This window comes from Onychomys torridus, chromosome 1, assembly GCF_903995425.1.
Source record: "Onychomys torridus chromosome 1, mOncTor1.1, whole genome shotgun sequence".
NCBI classification, from domain to species: Eukaryota; Metazoa; Chordata; class Mammalia; order Rodentia; family Cricetidae; genus Onychomys; species Onychomys torridus.
The window spans coordinates 71049021-71071759 of record NC_050443.1 but is presented as its reverse complement, the minus strand read 5'-3'; the positions used below and the strand labels follow the sequence as shown (position 1 = coordinate 71071759).

The following is a 22739-nucleotide window of genomic DNA, read 5'->3' as shown; positions in this document are numbered from 1 at the left end:
TGTCCTTTTAATTTTTCCTCTCATTTTTTTTCAAAGAAAAGAACATTCTAAAACTTTTTTTACATTTACTAAAACTTTTGGGAATGAGAAGAGTTTTCTTCAATTCAATTCAATCTATGTTTGATTGTTTTAAAACTACTTTAAAATATTTTTAAATTGATTAACTTAATTGAGATATTCTTTATATTCTTGCATTTACATAGTATTCTAAAATGATATTGAAATACAATTTAACATTTCATTGTACTTCAATTTAATAAGATCAATATTATATGGATATATAATGAAGTAGTAAATATAGTTTTGAGCCTTCACTGTTATAAACAGTATAAATATGTGCAGTTTTGTGAAATTTTTCCAACTTTTACTATGTAATTGTGCCTTGCACTTTTCCCCCCAGGTTTTTTATCCCTATTTCCAAATTAATTTTCAGGACTATTCATTGTCACCAGATGTCAAGACTCTTTTGAAATGCTTACAATTAGATAGTGAAGTGTTCATGCTCCTTATCTTCCTTCCCTCATGAGGGTAGGTAAGCTATTTTATATTCACTTGTCTTTTGGAATGATGAATATCCTGTTAATGCTTTCTGACACTGCCTTTTCTAGATTGTCTTTGATTGTTGTTTTGTAAAACCCTAAATATATTAGGGTTGTGTGGCACAGTTTTGTTTATTTGCCAGAAGTCATTGCCAAAGTCCTTCTAGCATATTTTCAGAGCTTCACAGTGTTGCTGTGTCTGCCTTTAGGGATAGGTTTTAAGTTTATCACTCTTTTCATTGCTTAAATAGAAGATGTGTGGCAGCTGGGGGTCAGATTACAACATCAATACCATACAATTGAGAACGTCTTATAAACATGCAGTAAGATCATTAATAAAAAAATACCCAGAAGAAAGAACTACCCAAGCTCCTGGGCCATCTCTGCCTTTGCCATTCATTTCCCCAATCCCTGACAAAATACTTTACAAATTGAACATTCTGGTTATTTGGCATTCTATCTTAATGATCTCTACTGCAAGCATTTCACTAATATTCTCTGGTAAATCTTGTAGGTAGCTTTGAGCTAAAAAACCACAATTTTGCAATTTCACAAGACAACAAATTATAAAGGAGCTGGAAGGTAGAAAGCAAACTTAAAGATTTTAAATTTTTTCTTACCCTCTCCAATGTAATTTCTTCAAATTCATATTCAATTTCTGTTCCATTGACCTATTAACAGGGAGAAAAAAAGGGAGAGAATTACTCACACATTGTGAGGGTAAGATTACACATTTGAAAACTACTGGGTGAACTCCACCAGCCATTGAGAATATTTCCTTCATATGGTGCTTTTGATTATATTTTTCCCCCAAATGAAATGAGACACAACAAAAAGAATTAATGATGATTCCGTCCCTTAGAATGTTGTTATTTGCTTTTTATGTGAAGGAACAGTACAAAATATGCATTATGAGTCGATAAACAACCAATCATCTAAGAGTGATGATAAAATTACAAAGGGAATTGCTCGCTAATATCTGTTTAGCTTTCATGGATAAAATCTAAAACATGACCTTTAAAATGGAAGTACAACTATACGTGATCTGCCCCCACTCATCTTCTTCCTCTCCTCTTCTTCTTTCTTTTGAGGGACAAAACTACACTAAGAATGACTGAGTCAGCTAAGAAATTCCATTTCTTTTCTGACTCAAGTTCAAGTAATATATTCCAATTACTCTTCATTTTTCTTATTGGGAAGCCCTGGCCCATGAAAGCATGCCCAAATACTTCAGAGGTAATAAATGAATAAAGTAGGACACATTTTAAAATTCCTCATTAGAAACTGTTTCAGCCATCTAAACAATCCTTGACTTGATCTGAATTTAGAAAGAGGAATTTGAATATTAGCCAGGTACCTATGATTCAACAGATGTGAATAGAGAATTATGAGGAAATGCTGTAAAACGATCTAACACACATTGCATTCCTATTTTTATCTACCTCAGATTTCTTCTTAGCCAATTAAAATTTCTGAGAAAAAAAGTCTCAAACTGTCTATTGCCCTGCCCCACTCCAGCCCCTAAAGTATGTCTTGGCAACACCACTAGAATTTAGGAATTATCAAGGGAGACAGTTTTTCAACTACAAAATTGTTAATTTTTTTTATATTCTAACATCACTTTCATTTTCCATCCTTATGGAATTTAAATATAGTACATGAGAGACTGAGAGTTCTATGGAGGCAAGGACTACATAGCCAGCCCCTCTGCCCAGTGTAGAAGTCATTCAAGAGGGAGCTGATGAAGGAGAAAAGAGAAATCAGCTAACTAACAAAACTTAAGTATTCTATTGATCTACAACCACAGATATTTGTAGAGTCTCTTTCATAGGAAACGTGGAGGGAATATCATTGACAGAAGAAGTACCTGAACTTGTAGACAGTAAAAATATAGAGCCATGAGGCTAGTGGACTATGCCTCAGTGACTCATTTGGAGCATGTTTTTGATTATTCAATTACATGAGCTAATTGGTGAATCACATATTGCTGTGTTATTACATTATCAAACAGACCTAAACCAAATTTGATTTTCTGGGCTTCAGCAATGTAATGACTCACAGAAAGGACTTTGTGATGTCAGAAAGCTTCAGCAACTTAGGAAGGTTTTGGTTGAACACATGTAAAAATAGAAAAAAAAAATGTCCCAAACCTCCTGTAAATGTATGCTTCTGTCTGAACTTTGTTTTATCTTTCTTATTTTCCACAGTTGATAGAAGGAGGGCAGCGGGAGGAGACTGATTTAATTTGATGTGTTTTTGTTCACTCAGTATGGCTCCATGAGGCTTCTCTTTGCTTCACTGATTCTCTAGAGTGAAGCCTTCTTGGTGCTGCTAACAGGGGAGTGGGAATAAGCTCCAAAGGGAGGAGATAAGCCTCTGATAGAAAATATCCACAGATTCACAGTGAAAGGCATTTTTTTTCCAGGAGCAGTTAGAAGATAAAAATGTTTTACTCATTTGTATCACAGAGCATATATAGTAGCATATATAATTTTTGTTTAGCAATTCTAAGATTTTGCATGCTGAATACTAGATACTAGATTCATTCTCTATTCACACCATAATTATTATTCTGAAGTTCCCTAGTCAGCTTCATGAACAGGTCATATAAGACTTGTCAGCAGGCTTCTGTGTACTTCAAGGATCTTTAGTAATCAACTAAAGACTATAATGTCTTTTCCCTAATTTAACAAAATTCAGACTCTTTTTGAGGGTAGATAGTGGCCTCCAGGATGTAACCTTGCTAAAAAAAAAAAAAAAAGGACATTGTGTTTGTAGCAGGATCTATTGAAATTAAAGAGAAGTGAATTTTTGTTTTGTTTTGTTTTTTGAGACAGGGTTTCTCTGTGTAGCTTTGCACCTTTCCTGGAACTTGCTTTGGAGGCCAGGCTGGCCTTGAACTCACAGAGATCTGCCTGCCTCTGCCTCCCGAGTGCTGGGATTAAAGGGGTGTGCCGCCACCACCCAGCCACCTCCGGCGAATGTTTTTTAATCATAGGTGAATCAACATTTCAACCTTAGTTGATAAATATTTTAAACAAGGAATCATAAAGCTAGTGTGGGAATTCAGGAATAAGATATTTCAGAGGCTCTAATGTCTATTCTTTCATTAGAAGACTGATGGCTATATTCCCTGGATGAGCTCTAAGGGTAAAAAGAGAACTATATACTCTCTTGTATTGGTGAAATTATTAAGGGCAAGTCCTTGTAGTCAAAAGGGAGGTTTATTTTGTGGGGTAACTCACAAGTGAAGGGATAGGTAACAGGGTCTGGGAAAAGTGTAACGCAGTCTGGTGGTGTTCTCTGGAGAACTCTACCTCCAGCGTCCAGGGTCCAGGAACCAAGAGAGCTGGCCCATCCAGATCTCATGTCTTCAGGGTCCTCTCTCTGCCCTGCCTTGTAGGTGTGACAGTTACTGAAGTCTCAATGGGGGTTGGAACTTCCAGATCAAAGCTGGAATGGCTACCCACTACACTCTTGGCAGAAATTTTGATAGAACAAAATACAGGAACTAAGAATACCTGTGATTTAATAAGAAGTTCCTAAGTCTTGGCTGTGGTTTTATGGATGTTTCAAGCCTTTTCAATCAATTGAACCAGGAGAATATTCCTTCAGTACTTCCCACAGTTATTTATATTGTAGTAATTTATTGAGTGGTGATGAATCAAGGAGTGTCTAACAGAAAATCACCCCGACTATCACATTGAACACCCTAATCCAGAAGTCAAAACTATGTTGAGTATGGCTCCCATTCTCCTGGAAATGGGGTTTCCACTGTTGTGTGGCCTTTCTCCCAACATCTCAGTGTAATTCCTATCACTTGTAACTTTATAGTTTTATTTATGGATGTGTGTGTGTGTGTGTGTGTGTGTGTGTGTGTGTGTGTGTGTGTGTGTGATGTCTGCATGGGAATTAGGGTCATACATATCATACTATTTGTGTAGAAGTTAGAGGATAAACTCAGGTGTTGGCACCCCCCCTTCTACATTGTTTGAGACAGGCTCTCTTTGTTGAATAGGGTGGGCTAGCAGGCCCATGAGGGATTTGAACTAGGGCCCTCATACTCTTAACAGAAGCACTTTATTTGCAAAGCCATCGCCCCAACTATTTTGATATGAAACTTTCCACTTACAAAGTTCTATGTCTGAAAAGAATTCTACCCATTTTGTTTTCCCTTGCCCATTCACATCTCCTGTGATATTTAAGCATATTAAGTAATATATTGTGTTTCTGATAGTGTGGGGTAGAAAGTTGCATGGTTGGGGTCCCTGTTATTCTGACTCTGGTTCTATTCATCACTTACAGTCTCTTTTTTATCTTGAAAAGTAGAAAAAAGAGGGACTGGCATTTTGGAAAAATCAATTATATATATTATTTCCTAGTTTTAAAAAATATGGTTTTAATAAAACAGGCTATTTCCATGGTCCCAGGTTCCCTACCATAGCCACATGACAAGATCCTACTGCTGAAAACACAACATGTTTTGGCTGCAGGACATAGAGAAATCATTCTCAAACCAATTGGGGAACTTCTTTCCTCTTTTTGTGGCACTGTGAGGTCCTATGCAGGCTGCTGGTGGAGAAGAGACATATCTAGGGGGACACAGTATGCAGTACTACCTACTATCCAGGCCACATGTGCCTACTGGTTTGTACATGTGACTGTAATGGAGTGACTAATTGCTTTCTGATTGGATTTAAGGACTGTTCCGCAAGAGGGAATTTCATGCCTGGTACTATTAATCTGGTCAAAGACTCATGGCTTAGAGGTCATTAGTGCTAGAGTAGAACCTGCTATTGTTTTGCTAAATGGTCATGTTGTCAAGTTGCCGTCTAGATATTTACATTTATACTCATAGGTCTGGGCTTCTCTCAACATTCTCTCAATTTTTTTTTTCACTTGTCAGCAGTCAATGCAGAGTCTACTAAGAATAACAAACTGTGAGTACACAGCCCTAAATGGGATATGTTCATCACCAAGTACTGTGGGATGTCTTTCTATATGCTGTGAATATGTGTTGTTCACACTGGCTAATAAATAAAGCTGTTTGGGCCTATGGCAAGGCAGCTTAGAGGCAGGTGGGAAATCCAAGCAAAGATACAGAGAGAAGAAAGTAGAGCAAGGAGAGATGCCAGCTGCTGCCCAAGGAACAATAAGATGCCAACAGACTGGTAATGCATGGTCACATGGCAACTGATAGATTAATAGAAATGGCCTACATTATAAGAGTTAGCTAGCAAGAATTTTGAGCCATAGGCCATCCAGTTTGTAATTAACGTAAGCCTCTGAGTGATTATTTTATAAGTAACTGCAGGACTGTGGGGCCAGGTGGGATGTCAGGGCCGGGCAAGACTGGAGAAACCTTCTGGTTACAAACAAGCCCCAAGGCATAGGAGGCATTGTAGAAGAGGAGACAGAAAGAATAAAGGAGCTGAAAGATGAGGCAGAATGCTGTGAAAAGCTGTATCCAGAAACAGCATGATTGTTGCACCCAAGAACTCATGGAATCTTTGGTTATCTGCACCAGGTCAAGCCAGACAAAAGACTGGCATTGATGGCGGAGGTGCTCTCTAGGTCCCTCCCCCTACATAGAAGTTGCAGTTCATAGAAGCTGGGAATAGAGAATAGTTCTTCCTTGTGGATGTGGCCATTGGTAGGTTTCCTATTCTTCAGTGGAAGGCCCCATCTCTGTGTACATGTGAACAGAATCTTGGGCTTAGTGGATGAGAGAGAGAATGTTAAATTGGGAGGAAAAAATGTATTAGAGGGCTATGTGGAGACTTGGAGGAGGAAATGGGAAATAGATATGATCATATTTCAGCATATATGTGTTTGGAATTCTTAAAGATTGAAAAATATATTTTCTTCATATAATTAATTTCTCTCCATATAATTGATGGCACTGGCTCTGTAATGATAGCTGGTAGGTTTCTTGGTTGCCAGAAAAATCAATTTGATGCCACACATTGTCCATCACTTTCTGGACAGGAAGCTTTCCTGGCCTCATATGTCATTTAAATAAAGAGGGAGCAAGACCCACAGTCCACTCATATTTAAACTTGGTACTTAAAGTTACCATTTTATATACTTGAAATACTTTATCTATTTTTCTGCCTCTGGAAAACTTGAGTCAATTTTACTGTCTTTTATTATTCACTGCTATAGTAACCACCTGCCTAGATGATGACAAAATTTGATTTCAAGATTTATTTTTGTCTCCTGAAAAGATATTTTTTTCATGAATAACACAGGTGAAATATTTTATGCTTTAATCTTTTTAAATTGGAATCTTAATGATTTCCTTGATTTTTTAACACCTTTACCAACTTTTAAATTTCCCTAAAGCAAAGCACATACTGAACTTCAAGAAGAACAGATCCTTACACACCCTCATGCCACATATTTTAACAAGTGCTGAAACAGGAACATCAAAACAGAGGCACTTTAAGACTGAATACAATTCTACTCAAAGAGCAATTATTGGATATTAATAAAGTACCAAGCATAGAGACAGATACTAAAAAAATAGACTTTAAGATATACACATATTCTCAAGAAACACATTCTTTAATGAGGACTAGTACACAGGTATTTTAAAAGTCTAGTGTTAATCCCTGGCTTTCACATGTGTTTGCATAGGCAACTTGCTCCCACATGTGCACATACATACACATAAAAGAAATGCATAGGGATGAGTGAAGCACATTCCTGAATGTATCTGTGATAGGTTTCCAAAATAAATTAAATCATAAGCATTAAGTCCTGGTTGATAGATTAATCTGTGATGGATTCTTTTTATACTGGTATTGTTGGGAAGCAGTAAAAAGTAGGAGATGGAGCCTAAGAAGAAATAAGTTACTGGGGATTTCCTTGGGCCTATATTTCATTTAAGTTCTTTGTATATCCTCCCTTCTCTACTTTCTGTTGTCCAAGAATGAAGAATGACCTTTACCACATGCTGTCACCAATATGATTTTCTCTCTCATCATATAGGGTGGCGAACAGTGATCTGAACCTTCGGAAACAGTGAGCCAAAATAAATCATTTCTTCATCAAGCATTTTATGTCCATGAGCTGGACACAATGACAGACAGTAAATAACAGATACCATCTTAACCTTGACCCTTTCTGTAAGTAATTGTTACAAAGTAAATAAGATATTTCTTTGATCAGTAGTGTTTCAGAATATAAGACTCTCATTGGACTTTATTTAGCATATGATGCTTATGAAAAACAAAAGCTTCAGTTTCTACCTGTTTTGTCTCTTCCAGAGGAAAACAAGCCATGATACTTTCTCCCATTTGTAGCTACAGGATGTAGCCTCAGGTATTTTCACAAAGCTGCATGATGACTACATCAATAAGAAAATAAATGAATCAAGGAAAGAGTAGAATGTTTTAGATGGGTAAAATCAGATGTTCTCAAAATTGATCTGGATCATGATGGAATTTCTTCCTGGATCACACTCCTTTTGTGATTCATATTTCCTGTACCCACATACCTGAGGTGGTCTCTTCTTAGAAGCTCTGACTAGACTGGATTTCTCAACTATTGAACACTCCGGAATTTGCACACCCATGTACTCAGGCACTCATTACACAGTTGTGCTTATCTGTATTCCTTTCCCTTAGTGCCTTACCAATATCAATCCTTTTCTTTTGCTGTGAGATCTCTTTTAGCAGACATGACCTAAAACTTTGCTACTTTTATACCTGAATCTATATTTGCTTTTATGTATTCTGTGAGAATGTGGATCACAGAAAGAAAAAAGAAACACTTTTGAATTGTCCTTCCAACAATTATGAGATTTGCACATGAGGAAAAATTTTCTAATCTATTAAGTATCAGTTTTCCAGGAATTGGATGATATTATGAAGTTATTATGATAACTTGATTTTACAGTGAATGTGAACTATACAACACATATCATAAGAATTTGAGAATTTTAGTCAAAATTCCAAAACATTATTTCTTCAGAACCTAAATCATAAAATTCTGAGGGAGAATAAAAGTGATTAAACACAATAATTGCCTGTCACATAGTGAGTCTTCAATAATCAAAACTTTCACTATCAATTCTTGATAGTAAGACTGTGGAGGCCATGAGGTTTATTTGTTCCAATATTGCATGTTTGCTAATTTTCTCTAATAGTATAAAAAGTCACTTAATAAGCCAAAAAATTGCTTACTACTATGACATAATTAAAACCTTGCATATCCCAAACATCTCTTTCTTGATTGTGAGATGTACTACCCTATGGATAGGAATTGTCACTTTTCACCCAAATCAAGCCAATGTGGCCTCTACTCAGATCATTAACACATCTAAATCTCCCCAGTCTTTGTCCATTCATTCTTGGATTTTCTTTTTAATATTCATTATTCTAATGTCCAGCGCTGGCCATTTCATCAGTCTGCTGTCAGTATTCACTTTGCTAAGGCCGCTCCCATGGCATTCCCTATACCTCTATCGTCACAACACCTAGGATTGCTTATTTTAGTTTTCTCCATTTGTAGCACCAGGCATTAAGCCTTGTTCATAGCAATCTTTGAAATGGTTTATAATTAAGTCTTTTGAGTTGCCCTTAAATTGTATTCATTTTATGTGGGAAACCATCAATAACTCTTGTCCTTTCTTACAAAACATGGCTTGAGGTGAAGTAACAGGTGAATGTAACCAGAGGAATCAAGAAAAGGTTTATGACAGTGAGCAGAGCTGAATATGGACATGGGCAGGTGTTCTTCAGTCTTCTGGGAAGAATTCTGCCTTATAATCAAGAAACTTGTGTTGATTCTGTAGCTCACACGGTAGGTAACACTGATTGGGTAAGAATGGTTCTGTTTTCTCATGCATATTGATCATTTCTGAGATTTTCCCCACAGCTTTCACCTTCTTCCATCAGGGTCCTCCCCTATCTACTGACCTGACCATTCTTCATTATAATTTTCCTTTTTCCACCATTCAAAAGACCCTCACCCAGAAACCTGTGATCTGATCAGATGGTGATTGTCCAACCTATGGATATCTTCAGCCATGTCCCTTCTCTGTTCTTAACAAGGTTCCCCAGGAGGGAGGAAGCTGATAGTGAGGGGTTGTCTCCTGTACTCCAACCAAGCACCTCAGTAGATATTCATTTCTGTACCAAACATCTCAGGATTCTGACTGAAATAAAAGGTAGCTCATTTTACTCTTGAAGACAAAATACAGAGACAGATGGACAGACAGATAGACAACAGACACGTGTACATGTGTGTGCATGTGCACACGCTAGTGCACACACACACACACACACATACACACAGATGATAGACAGATAATAGGTAGATAGACAGAAAACTGTTTGCTCCACTTCTATAGAAAAGAAAGAACAATCAAAGAACCCTAATGTCCCTTTTCAAAATTGTAAAATATTTTTATTTTAACCATCCTTTGGAACTTAGTTGTTGTCAATCTTTTCTTTAGAGACACAATCTCTCCCTAGCCTGGAATGCACCAAAAAGTCTAGACTGAGTAACCAACCAGGCCCAGGGATCTGTCTCTGCTCTTTTGCTCAGGTCATACATGCATGCCACCATGCCCAGCTTTTAAAAGTGGCTTCTTAGGTTGGAATTTAGATCTTCATGATTGGAAGACAACCACTTTACTACTGATCTATCTATCTCTCAAGTCCCAGTTATTAATATTCCTAGCTGAGATTCTAGTTTTTGTAGGAGCACTGTGTCTATTACTTATCTGATGTCTTTTATCAGCAAACTGACTTTAAGTTAAAATGCTAATCTTATTCAAACAAATTTCTGAACTCAGTGAACTGCTAAATTACACCTTTAGCCAAATAAAGAAAAAAAAATTAACACTATTCTATAGTAGGGCATTCCTGCACAGTTATTTCTTCTTTGAGCCTTTGTTATGTAATTATCCACAACACATAGGACTTCAGGTTTAAAGAAGCAATATTAAACATAATAATTACTATGCTTTATGTTTTTAACTAAAAACTAAGCATTTTTAATTAATTAATTTTGTTTTACTATGTTAGTGTGATACAATATTGTTAGTATTTTTGTAAAATGAAGTTAAGAAAAATAGTTTAGGATTCTTAGATGTTTGGTAAAGGAAGTTATTTTATATTAGAAACTGAGATTTTCCCCACAATGAAGGGGCAATAGAGTCACTTCCTGTGTTCATAACTGGACTTGTCTCTGATTTCAGAAATGTTTCTCCCACCCTACCCCCTTCTTTGCTTCTAGCTCTGTACAATATGCAGAAGGGAGGAGAACAGGTGGTTTCTATGCGTTCATTTGGCTCCAGCCTAAGTGCAGGCTGTCTTGTTCTTTGGGTTTAAATATTTCATGAGTTTGAGAACACTAAGTGTTGTAAACACAATTGATCAGTACTTGTAATGGCATCATGATATGCAAGGTTCTCATTCCATCAAATCTCTCCACTTACCATCTCCATGTATACATCACTTGGGCAGTTAAATTGTCCAATATAACCAAGAACTAAACAAACAAAATCACATGCAAATAAAACCAAGTCATCACCACCAAAAACAACAATAATAACAACAACAACAGCTAAAAGAAAAGAAAACAAAACAACAGTTTGATTGCTGAATCCCAAGGGACATTTCAAATGTGATGTAAGCTGAGAACAAAAGAGTATGTCCCTTTTATTCAAGTGTAAGATGAATAGAACATTTGGCAGGGCATGTGTGTCCTCCATTTCATCACCATTCTTTCTTCTTTTGTTCATTAATGAAGTCATTTGAAATTTTTGAACATATTACATTTACATTTACAGAGTAAGAGGTTTCGTTTTGACATTTCCACCCATGCACAGAACTTGTCACTCATAACCCTCTGCCTTCCATCTACCCTACACATATGGTCTCCTTTATTTCTATCAATCTTCTGTAATCTGATTTGTGTTCTATCAGTTCGTGTTTTGGGCTAAAAGGATCTGAGCAGTTCTTTCCATATGTAAATACAGTTCTATCCCCAGTTTTTGTTTGCTTTGGTTGGCTACTCTAGCATTTCTGCTTCTTTGTATCACATGATCAATCTTTGCTGGTCTCATCCCTGCTGTTCTGCAGACAGTGCTTATGTCCATTTCTTTTCTCCTTAGGAGACCTAAGTGTCCCCCAAGCTCTGCTCTTTGCTATTCTAGAGCCTACCTGAGTTTTCATCTCACCTGCTTTTTCAAATAAATGCTCTAATATTACTCCAGTCACGGTAAACCAAAAACAGAACTGATAACCTAATTTACATATTCCTACAATTTTCTTCAGAGTGTTCTATGCCTCTCTTCAAAAAATCCTCTTTTTCAATGATATCCTTCACATTTCATATCAATAGTTAGTGTTCTATTTTACACACAAGTTACCACTTTCTTAAGGGCACAGATATAATCTGTTAAAATACTTTTTCCTATTTCATTTTTTAATGTCAATATGTCCTTCATTTGTTTTGGTATTTTCATCATGTAATTTTTCTGCTCAAATCAGTTCAAATATTTCTTCTTTATTCTTAAAGAACATCCTGGGATATCTATCAACTGTGCCAGAGTTTAAGTGTTCCCATGATTTACCTTTCTAGATGTATACTCTATTTCCTATCTTAAAATTGTTTTCTATCTAAGCAATTATACTTGATTTATGCCAAGAATCTACTTTGGGTGTCATTACTAATGTCTTGAGCCTATCCTAAATATTTTTGCTCAGTCTATTATTAAATTTTGTAGAAAGGTAATTTTAAAAGCCTAGAATTTCCCAAGTATTAGATGAAGTCTTACTAATAGAGTAGTAACCAAAACAAACCTTTGTCTTCATGGATTTGAATTTTGCTGAAAGTATGGACATCTTCCTATTCTCTTAGCCAAAGAATGTCTCTCCTATAAAATATTCTCCTGATTAATACCCTGAAAAACCATCACTCTATTGTCTAAGTGTGTAAGAAAATTGCTAATAACAATAATTACTACCAATGTAATCACCACAATACCATCATGACAAATATTATTACTACTACCTCTGCCACAGACTCCACCACTGCCATAACACCAACCACTACTTCAGCCCCCCCCATTGTCACATCTAAACCACATCTACTACCACTGTCAACAACTACTACCACTGTCACATCTACTACCACTGCCATAACTTCTATCACTAACATTGATACTGTGTTCTATAATGTCTGCCCTACATGCTAAATACATACTTATGTTAATCTTATCATCATAGTAATCCTTAATGCATCAAATGTGAATGCTAATTTTCCTGTTTAAGAAGCTATATTTCTAAGACATTTTCTTGAAAGTTAAATAGTCATAAGCAACACAAAACTGGAACTATCTTATTCATTATTCTCATCATTTCAGGAAGAGAAGTACGTGGTCTCCATAAATTCTTTTTAAACAAAATTTACAAATCAGTACATAAGAGTGAAGAATGAGAGGACAAAGAAACCTTGTGTTTTGTTTCTGATAACAAAAACACCCACTTTTTCCCCGGCCACGCTCAGCACGGGACCACTTACTAGACATAGGTCTTCATCACAGTTCATGTCCTTGCTTCACATTCACTGATGCTTAAAGAAACACCATACATTAAATCCTTGCTTTACATTCACTGATGCTTAAAGAAACACCATACATTAAAACCTTGCTTTTCCTGCCAGACCAAATCATTTCCCCTCACAGTGACCACATTGTGAGTAGTAAATGCGTAAATCACTGGATCTTAGGTTATGGGATTTCTATTTTCCATAGTCTTTAAAACCCTTCATATCTAAAGCCCTACTGACCATTGTCAGTTTCCAAACAAGTGAACCACCTTAATTTCTCTGCAACTCTGGGCTACAATAAGCTATCTCTCCCTTTCATCTGAATGTGGGTCACCCTTTTAGCAGTTTCCAAGATCAACCCATCAATAAACAAATGTGCATTGAGTGACTGCCCTTCTGTTCTCTACTAGTTCATAGAAGCTCCCTTTTCCTGTTTAAAAGCCCATCGCTGTCTTTATATCCTTGTAAAAGAGCTACAGGGCTTTATTTCCTTGCTAGTTCATCTGAATTTGTGTTGTTCTAGAAAAATAAATGCTTGGAAATGCTTGGTACACAAAAGTAATAGCAATATTTTTGGTTCAGATACTATGCTGGGGGAAAGCATCCTACTGCTTTATTTTACCCCTCTTAAAGTACCTTACAACAATGATAGGCACTGATTATTAGTGTCTTTCTGTCCCTCCTCCCTCCAGCATGGCAAAATACAGAAACTGCAAGAAACTCCAACTTGTTTCTATGAGATCTATTTTACATGATGCTAGTGACAATACCACTCATGTACATACTACTTCCAATACATTATTGCATTTGCTTCCCATAATAGACTTACATAAGTTGATATCACTATTACCTCAACTTTATAGGTGAGTGAAAAGCTCAAACAGTAAATGATTTGCTTAAAGTTGTTTAGTCACTAGTGCCTCAATAGGAGTCTAGGATCTTTTCAGCTCTGATTATAAAGCTGTTTCCACATCATTTTCCTACCCATATAGCTTATCATTTAAAGAGAGATAATCTTTGATTAAGTCATAAGACATTTCTGATGTTTAACCATCTTTTAATTACACGATAGAAATTTCATATGGTTCCATCTAAGAATATAATAACTTAATCTGGTGGTTTGGAGCTGGGATGCTGGAGTCAGATTGCTTTGGTACACAACCTGATACTCCCATTCTCTGGATATAAACTTCAGGAATTAATCAACCTCTGTGACCCTTTGGTCATTGTTTATAAAATTCTCCTCTCTCACTGGTTTGCCTAAGGCCTGGGTTATATAACTGTGCAAATCTCTAGTTCTTGGCACCTAGCAAGAGTTATTCTCATAATTCTCCTAGGTTGGCCATTAGCCTCCTCTCTAAAGAGAAACCCCTGTGGGCTGTTTGTGTCTTTTAGCAGGTGAGAGTAGTAGGAGTGCACAATGGGCATTATTTTTAGTAGACTTTAAAGAAATCATCTTGCAGTGCTAGGTTGTAGTCAAAAACGTTAGAGAGGATTTGATTTTCCTTATCTTGCCTTGTTAGATTCAGTTAACCTGGATAAAATAAGAATAAATTGTGACCAAAAATAAGTAACATAGAACTTCAAAAGAAAAAAAATAGAAAATTCCAAATGTTTACATCTATGTCAGATCTTTTTGGACTGAATTGTGGAGTAAGGGCAGTGTCACATATACTGAAGGTGTGGCTGTGACAGCTGCCATGTAAAGGAGGTAGTCTAGCCTATATAATGGATATAGTTAATGTCTCTATCTCTAGACAGTTGTCAGCTCAGTCCTCTTTGTGAACTTTTAAGTATTTGTTGACTAGGCTACTTTGGAAGGTGATAAGTAAGCTCAAAAATGTGTCATTAACCATAGAACACATTAACCATGTGTCACTGCTGTCCACCCACCTCATTCTCCTCATTCAACATAAATTCTCAGTTACATTATAGTGAATATATTATAGAAATGCCATAAGCATGGGTAAATAGGCACCAACTCAATGAGATACAAATTTTCTACAGAAATAACAAAGATCAAAGGTTGACAGTAGGGCAGTGAGAAATGATAAAGGAAATTATGTTTTTGTGATATTGTTGTTTATTTTTAATGATCCTCTACTTATAATGTCCTTGTTTGTACATATACATTGTATTTATTCCTCCAGAAAATCTTCCATGATTCTTCTCCTATTTGTAAACCCTGTCTTTCCATTCCTAATGCTCTTACACACACTCATCCATACACAATTACAAACACACAAACACACACACACACACACACACACAGAGCACATGAGACATCTGCCCCTTTTCTGTATCTGTAAATAATAATCTCATAGAGTTATAAATACCCAATGAGTTCATTATTTGGTATAAGTTAGATGAAGTAATAAAATACTTGGAACAATAAATGGGCACATTCTACGTTTCATTATTATGCTATTCATTGGTGTAGGTTAATAAATGAGTAGTTTAGCTTGGCAAAGCCCCTCTCAAAAGTGAAATATAAAAACTGGATACCACTGTCAAAAATAGCCATTTCTATACTCTGAATACTGACCAAATACAAAAGATTCCAAAGAAACTACTGAGCCTCAGTTAACAATAGTAGAAATCTGCTGTGTTTTAGCCTGGGGTCCTCCTATGCACAGCTCTCTCTGAAGCTAACCTAACCCTCTAATAAAAAGTTCTGGAGGTACAATGTGTCTATCAGGATAGGAAAAGCAGTGAATGCTTCAGCTTTACTGCCAGAGGGGGCTGGCTTCATTTGGAGAACACGGAAATAAACTCATGCTCAGCTGCTGGAAACAATAGTGATTCCAGTCAGTGGCAAACAATCAAGGAAGAGAAAATTGAAGTGGCCTAAGGTGATAATAATGGTTGGTGAAATCAACAGACTGTCCAGACTGAATATACATTTAACAGGGGAATCTGGGGAATCTGGGATGCATGCAGTTCTTGAAAGTGTTTACATATCTCTATCCCATTAGAAGGTTGGAAGCATGTGTAAGTTTGTGCTAATACACAGGAGATAGAAGGTCCTCACCACCAACACAAACCTGACTCTGTGAGACCCTGCACGTATGCGGAAAAGACACAAGGACACTTCTCAGAAAATAATCTCCAGTAGAATGTAAACTGCATTTGAAAAGATCTGACATAGAAATATAGGATATAGATACAATAGAATTAAAGGGTAGATTATTGAATCTACTTTTAAAGAACAACAACTTGTTAGAAATGTTTTATATGGCTATGGATTTTAGTTTATTGACACAAATTTAAAGTTAATATTATTATATTGTATGGATATTTCTACTATTTTTTAAGGTGTTATGTTTGTGCAACTCATTTGAAATTGTAATGTATAATTAAGGATGCAGATTAATAGTCATCTATGATAATCAAATTTATAGTCATGTTAGTTAAGTTTTTAGGTATACATAGATATATTTAAATTAGGTAGATAATCTTCAGATACTTCAAAGACCTACAGAATATGGCATTTAAAATGTTTTAAGAATTTAGACTTTTCTGAACAATGAGACACATCTGCTCCTGGCAGCACCAATCTACTTCAAAGAGGAAAATGGGCATCAAAGACACTTTATATGAAGTTTGCTTTCTTTATGGCAAAAATTAGCCATTTGGGCAAGAAACTGCTCTTGCCTGGACTGCTGATAATATATTATATAAACTGGACATGCAGAACCTATAGGAAGGTGATCACTGAACTTTGCAAGGTGAAATGGTCTTTCAGGTTCCTACTTCACAGAGGAGACTGCCAGATATTCTGCAGAACATGGGGAGAAGCAACTGAGAGACTCTAGATCTATAGGCTGAAGATGGATGCTTCAATGTTACAGAGGAAGTTTGCATGAATGTCCAGGCAGGCAGCTGTCTTTGCCATTTCCAGAATTTTGGAAGTTACTTACAATGCACTTCCTATTTACTTAGGTAATATTATATCCTTCTGAGGTTTTTGATGTAGTTTAAGGCTAGATAGTTATAATTTTCCTTAGTTATGATAAAAGATAAACTAGATATGAAACCTTAGACTCACAAATAGAGGATAGATAAAATATTTTCTTTTATTTTGCCAAATACAAATAGACTAGATATTGTAACTGTAATCTTGCTTGATCATTGTTCTATTATATGAAATTTTACTCCGTTAAAGTTAAAACCTTCTTTTTGATTAGACAAAAAAGAGAAAGTGCTGTGGAATGTCTTTCTGTATACTGTGAATATGTGTTGCTCTGATTGGTTGATAAATAAAGCCACTTGGCCTATGTCAAGGCAGCTTAGAGGCTGGCAGGAAATTCAAGAGATAGACAGGAACAGAAAGGAGAGGCAGAGAGACGTCATCTTGACATCCAGGCAGCAGCAAGTAATGGCACACAGGTAAAGCCATGGAACACGTGGTGACATATAGATGAATAGAAATAGGTTAAGTTATAAAAGCTAGCTAGCAAGAAGCCTGAGCCATAGACCATACAGTTTATAAATAATATAAGTCTCTGAGTGATTATTTTATAAGTGGCTGCAATACTGCAGAGCCCCATGACCTGGCAGGACACAAGTCCAGGCAGAGCCCCAAGACTGGGTGGGAAACTTCCAGCTACAAACATCCATCTATATTCAGCTGATTCCATTGGTGGAAGATAGTAGTCCTACTAAATAAGCAACTTAGTAAGCTTGAAAACATCCTCAGCAATCTGTAGGTATACACTACTGGAAGTGAGGCCAATGCCATGCATCTAGCCCAGGCATTCAATTGAGCAGATAATCAAAAGCATCTACAATCTGGGCTTGGACAGAAAAAAGGGCAAATCAGAATTATCCAAGAACTGTGGGACAATGGAAGAAATCACAGCAATGACAATAAACATAATAAGTACTCTATAGGAAGGGATAAAATAGATCTAGAAGCAACATTTGAAGAAAAATTATTGAAAATTTCTCCTAAATGAAACCTCAGCTCTAAGAACCGGAGAGAACTTCAAGTAGGATAAATGTAAAACATAAAACAGTTATTAAAACCTAATAGCTAACATCAAGGTTTGTAATATATACAATTCAGAAAAAGAAAACATAAGGAAAAGAATCTTTCCATTTTCTTTCGAGACAGGTTCTTGTTTTATATCCCAAGCTGGCTTAGAATTCACACAGTGAATTCTATATTCCAGGATGCTTTTGAACTCATGGTTACTCTCCAATATTTCATGTTCAAATATTATAGAATTATACCATGGCAAGCTGTGGAAAAATATTAAAGAAGTTAAAAGAGAGCTGGATTGGCCCTTTAATAATCAAGAAACAAACAACAAAATTATACCTGATTTCTCGGAAACCATGCCAGTGATGAGAGAGAAAAATGATGAACTCTAAGGTGCTAAAAAAACTTATCTAGAAAATTACAATTTCATTATTGAAAAGTGGAAGAGGAGACGAAAAGTTCTCTGTAAAATAAATTCAGAAATTATAATTGCCAGTAAGATTCAATGTAAAAAAACAACAACAAAAATCCCCACCCATTTATAATGAGTTTTTACAGGGAAGGAAACTTGAATATTTTTAAAAAAGAAGAGCACTAGAACACGAAACAGCAAAGATAAACTATTTTTATTCTTAACAAATGAATTGTTACCAATAATAGCAAGAATTAACTTATTGTGTATGGTTTATGAGTAAGTGCAAAGAGGAGCATTAATGAAACTAGAAGAGGGATTGGAAAGAGCTTGGTCTTATAACTTATTTGTAATACTTGAAGAGCGGTATAGTGTGAATTGAAAGCTGAGTTGATTATACATGTGGAATATAAACCATGGCAGTATAAACTGACAATCTGAAAGAAATGATGTTGCTATGTTAATAAAAGAGACAAAACAGAATAATATATTGTGCTCAGTAAATTTAAAAAAGACAGAAAAGGTGTGAAACACTCAAATAGCAAAAAGGAAGAAAAATAATTTTATAACTAGAAACAAATTTGGTTCCTACTTATCCAACTATATGAGTATCACTTTAAATGTTAAAGATATCAGTACTTTCAAGAAGAAGTAGTCAGAGTGAATTGAAACAGAAGACACAACTACATGTTGCCTACAAGAAGTCGACTGTAAATATAAAGACATATATAGTTAATGATGACTGGTAAACTAGACTTCAAACAAAAGCTAGTCAGAACAAATAAAGACCTTTACAAAACAAGAGCAATTTACTAAGAAGATACAGCAACTGTAACTATATCTTCATGAAATATTGGATCTTCCAGCCTTATAAAACAAACACTAATAGGCATAAAAAGTCCTATAAGTCCTGATACAATAGTAGTTAGTGACCTCAATATGGGACTCATCTGAATTGAAATCAATATGGGACTCATCTGAGTTGAAATCATCAAAGAAACTTCAGAGTTAAATTACACTATAGAGTAAATGACCTTAATGAACATATTCATAATGTACTATCAAACAGATAGTAAGTGCATGTTCTTTTCAGTGGGACATGAGACTGTCTCTAAAATGGGTCACATTCTGTGATGTAAACAAAGTCTTAAGAAATGTAAAATATCAAAATATTCTTAAATATCTTATTATGGCACATCAGCATATAATTAGACAGCAAAAGCTAGAGAACTACAGAAAGTGCATGAATACATAGAAAATGAACAATACACACTTGAACAACAAGTGGGTCATTGAAGAAATCAGATGAAATTAACATATTCCTAGAATCAAATGAAATGAAAGCACAATTTACCAGAATCCTTGTTATAGAGCTAAGGCCGTTCAATTACTAAATTTATAGCAAATTTACATATAGAGAGAGCTAAAACTAGAAAATGAACCATAATAGGGAGGAAGATAACTTAAATGAAGGGTAAACAACTGGGGACAATGGAATGCATGAGACATCTAAGCAGTAACTATGTAGATTGATGTAGGGACTAGGAAGACCAGAGCAGAGCAGAAAAGGGAGGGAGGAAATGAAAATCAATTATGACACATTTATATAAAAATACCCAGTGAAACCCATTACTTTGTTTGCCAATTGAAAAATAATTTAAAATGGTAGAATTATTAAAAAAAAATGAACCCACTATAGAAGACAGAAACCTGAACACCTCTATCAGAAATAGACTCAACACCATAGAATTGAGATGCTGTGGATGTCTTTCTGTATGCTGTGAATATGTGTTGCTCTGACTGGTTCATAAACAAAGCTGCATTGGCCTATGACATGGCAGCTTAGAGGCAGGTGGGAAATCCAAGCAGATATATGGAGAGAAGGGTGGAGTCGGCCACCACCAAAGGAGCAGCAAGATGCCAGCAGACCCGTAATGCCACAGCTACATGGCAAGTTATAGATTAATAGAAATAGGTTAAGTTATAAGAGGTAGCTATCAAGAAGCCTGTCACAGGCCATGCAATTGGTGATTAATATTAAGCCTCTGAATGATTATTTTATAAGTGGCTGAGGGACCTTGGGGCTGGGCAGGACCTGAGAAATCTTCCAGCTACATTAGAAAGTATACATTCAACATTGATTTACAAAATCTCAAACTCACATGTAATATTTACTAAGAAAAACCACACTGCAGGATATAATCAACATTTTACGAACTATAAATAGAAATCATGCAATATCTGCTTTCAGACCACAATGGCATTAGAAGGTAAGAAATCAGTAACAGAATGATGAGTTAGAAATAAATAAGAACATACTTCCAAATGCCATAAGGGTCACAGAATATAACTTAAGATATAATTTAAAATATCTTGAGCTGAAATGAAATTGAAAATAGATTCTACCAAATCAAATGCCACTGTGAAGGCAGCACTTCAAACGAAATTGATAGCATTAAATGAATGTATTGTCAAATGTTAAGTTTCTGAGAGCATTGATTTAAGTTTCTGCCATTGGAAGACAGAAAAATAATCAGATTAAATTAAGTAAGCAGAAGAAAATAAGTAAGAAAGCACACAGAAGAAACAAAGACATCAAATTTAGGAAACCAACAGAGAAAACTAACAAACTCTAAGGCTATGTTTTCATAAAGATCAATAAAGTTGACAGCCTCAAGTCAAGCTAAGAAAATATGTGAGAAGTCACAAATATTCTAAATGAAAAAGGGAACCTTACTATAAATATCATGGAAACCAAAAGTATCATAAAGAGATATTATGAATATTTCTATGTAGACAAATTTGATGACCTAGATCAGTGGTTCTCAACCTTCCTAAGGCTGCAGCCTGTTAATACAGTTCCTCATGCTGTGGTGACTTTCAACAATTTTTGGTGCTTGATAACTATAATTTTGCTACTGTAATGAATTGTAATGTAAATATTTGATATGCAGGATATCTGGTATGTGATCCCCAAAGGGGTAGCGATCCACAAATGTAGAGTTCATAAAAAGAGTATGTGTCATAACTCAAGTAAAAACAATTTAGTAGTATTTTAGCTATGTAAAAATAGAGTAAATAGTAGTGTTCTTCTAGGATTCCTTAGTGCGAAAACGAGCAGCCTCTGATCTGTGTGCCTGCTCTTGCGCTCTTTGACTTCTGTTTGTTTACCTCCTCGAGCTCTGATGTGATAGCTTTTGTTTCATCTGATTATATTTTATTTTGCTATATTTTATTATAATCTCTTAGAAACCTGTTATTTTTTAATGAAAGACAGGAAGGAGAAGGTGGGCAGGGGCTTGGAGGCATTGAGGGAGAGAAACTATAATCAGGATATATTATGTGCAAAAAGAATATATAGTTCAGTAAAAGGGAAAATAGAGTAAATAAGAGGACATGAATTTTAATAATTAAGAAAAGTTTACATTCATTCCATGTAATCTTCTCAAGAAGATGGAATCAGAGGGATTGCTTGCTAAGTCATCCAAAGGAGTCATCATTATATCAAAAGACATTACAAGAAAAGGCCACAATAGACCAGTCTCTCTCATAGATTGAATATAGATTTAAAAAATCCTTACTAAATACTAACAACTTGAATCCAGTAATACATATAAAGAATTCTATACCACAATCAGGTGGGATTTAGTCAAGTTCAACAAATGAATACTACTCAAGGCTGTATATCTCACTGGAAGACTACAGAAGGGAAAAATACAATACGATCATTCCAAAACTGCAGAAAGCATATTTGGTAGATTTATTATCATTTTTGATTAAAACCTAGAAAACTGAAGAGAAAGTAAATTCCTGAAGATGATAAAACAACAACAACAACAAAAAACAACTACAAAAATCTTATAGGTAACATTATTCTTAAGGATGAAAACTTGAAACCTCTTTTTAAGACTAGAAACAACTAAGAATGGGGAGATTGCTCAGTCAGTTAAGTGCTTATCATGTACATATAAGGACCCAACTTTTACCTCTAGTATCCAGATAAAAAGTCGGGCTTACATAGCTGTGCATTCTATAAATTATAATACCAACCTTCCAGATAATATGTATCCACTTGTGCAGTAATGTACCACTGTCACGGGGCTAGACAACCACTTTCTGATTGGATTTGAGGCTTGCTTTATAGGAAGGAAGGAATCAATGCCTGATACTATAAACCCAGTCAACAACGTATGGCAGGGACAGTGACCAGCTCTCTGCAGGTATGAGCGGCAAACTT

At 35.7% G+C, this 22739-nt stretch overlaps 1 protein-coding gene across 7 annotated transcripts in view; it reads right to left on the bottom strand.

Moving 5' to 3' along the window:
* Dlg2 (discs large MAGUK scaffold protein 2) overlaps nucleotides 1-22739 on the bottom strand; it is a 901904-nt gene that overhangs the window by 634432 nt on the left and 244733 nt on the right. For all 7 annotated transcript variants that reach the window (XM_036186483.1, XM_036186442.1, XM_036186459.1 and 4 more), the window contains exon 3: nucleotides 1160-1210. In XM_036186483.1, the coding sequence (XP_036042376.1) occupies nucleotides 1160-1210 (51 nt within the window). The remainder of the gene's footprint in view (nucleotides 1-1159; nucleotides 1211-22739) is intronic.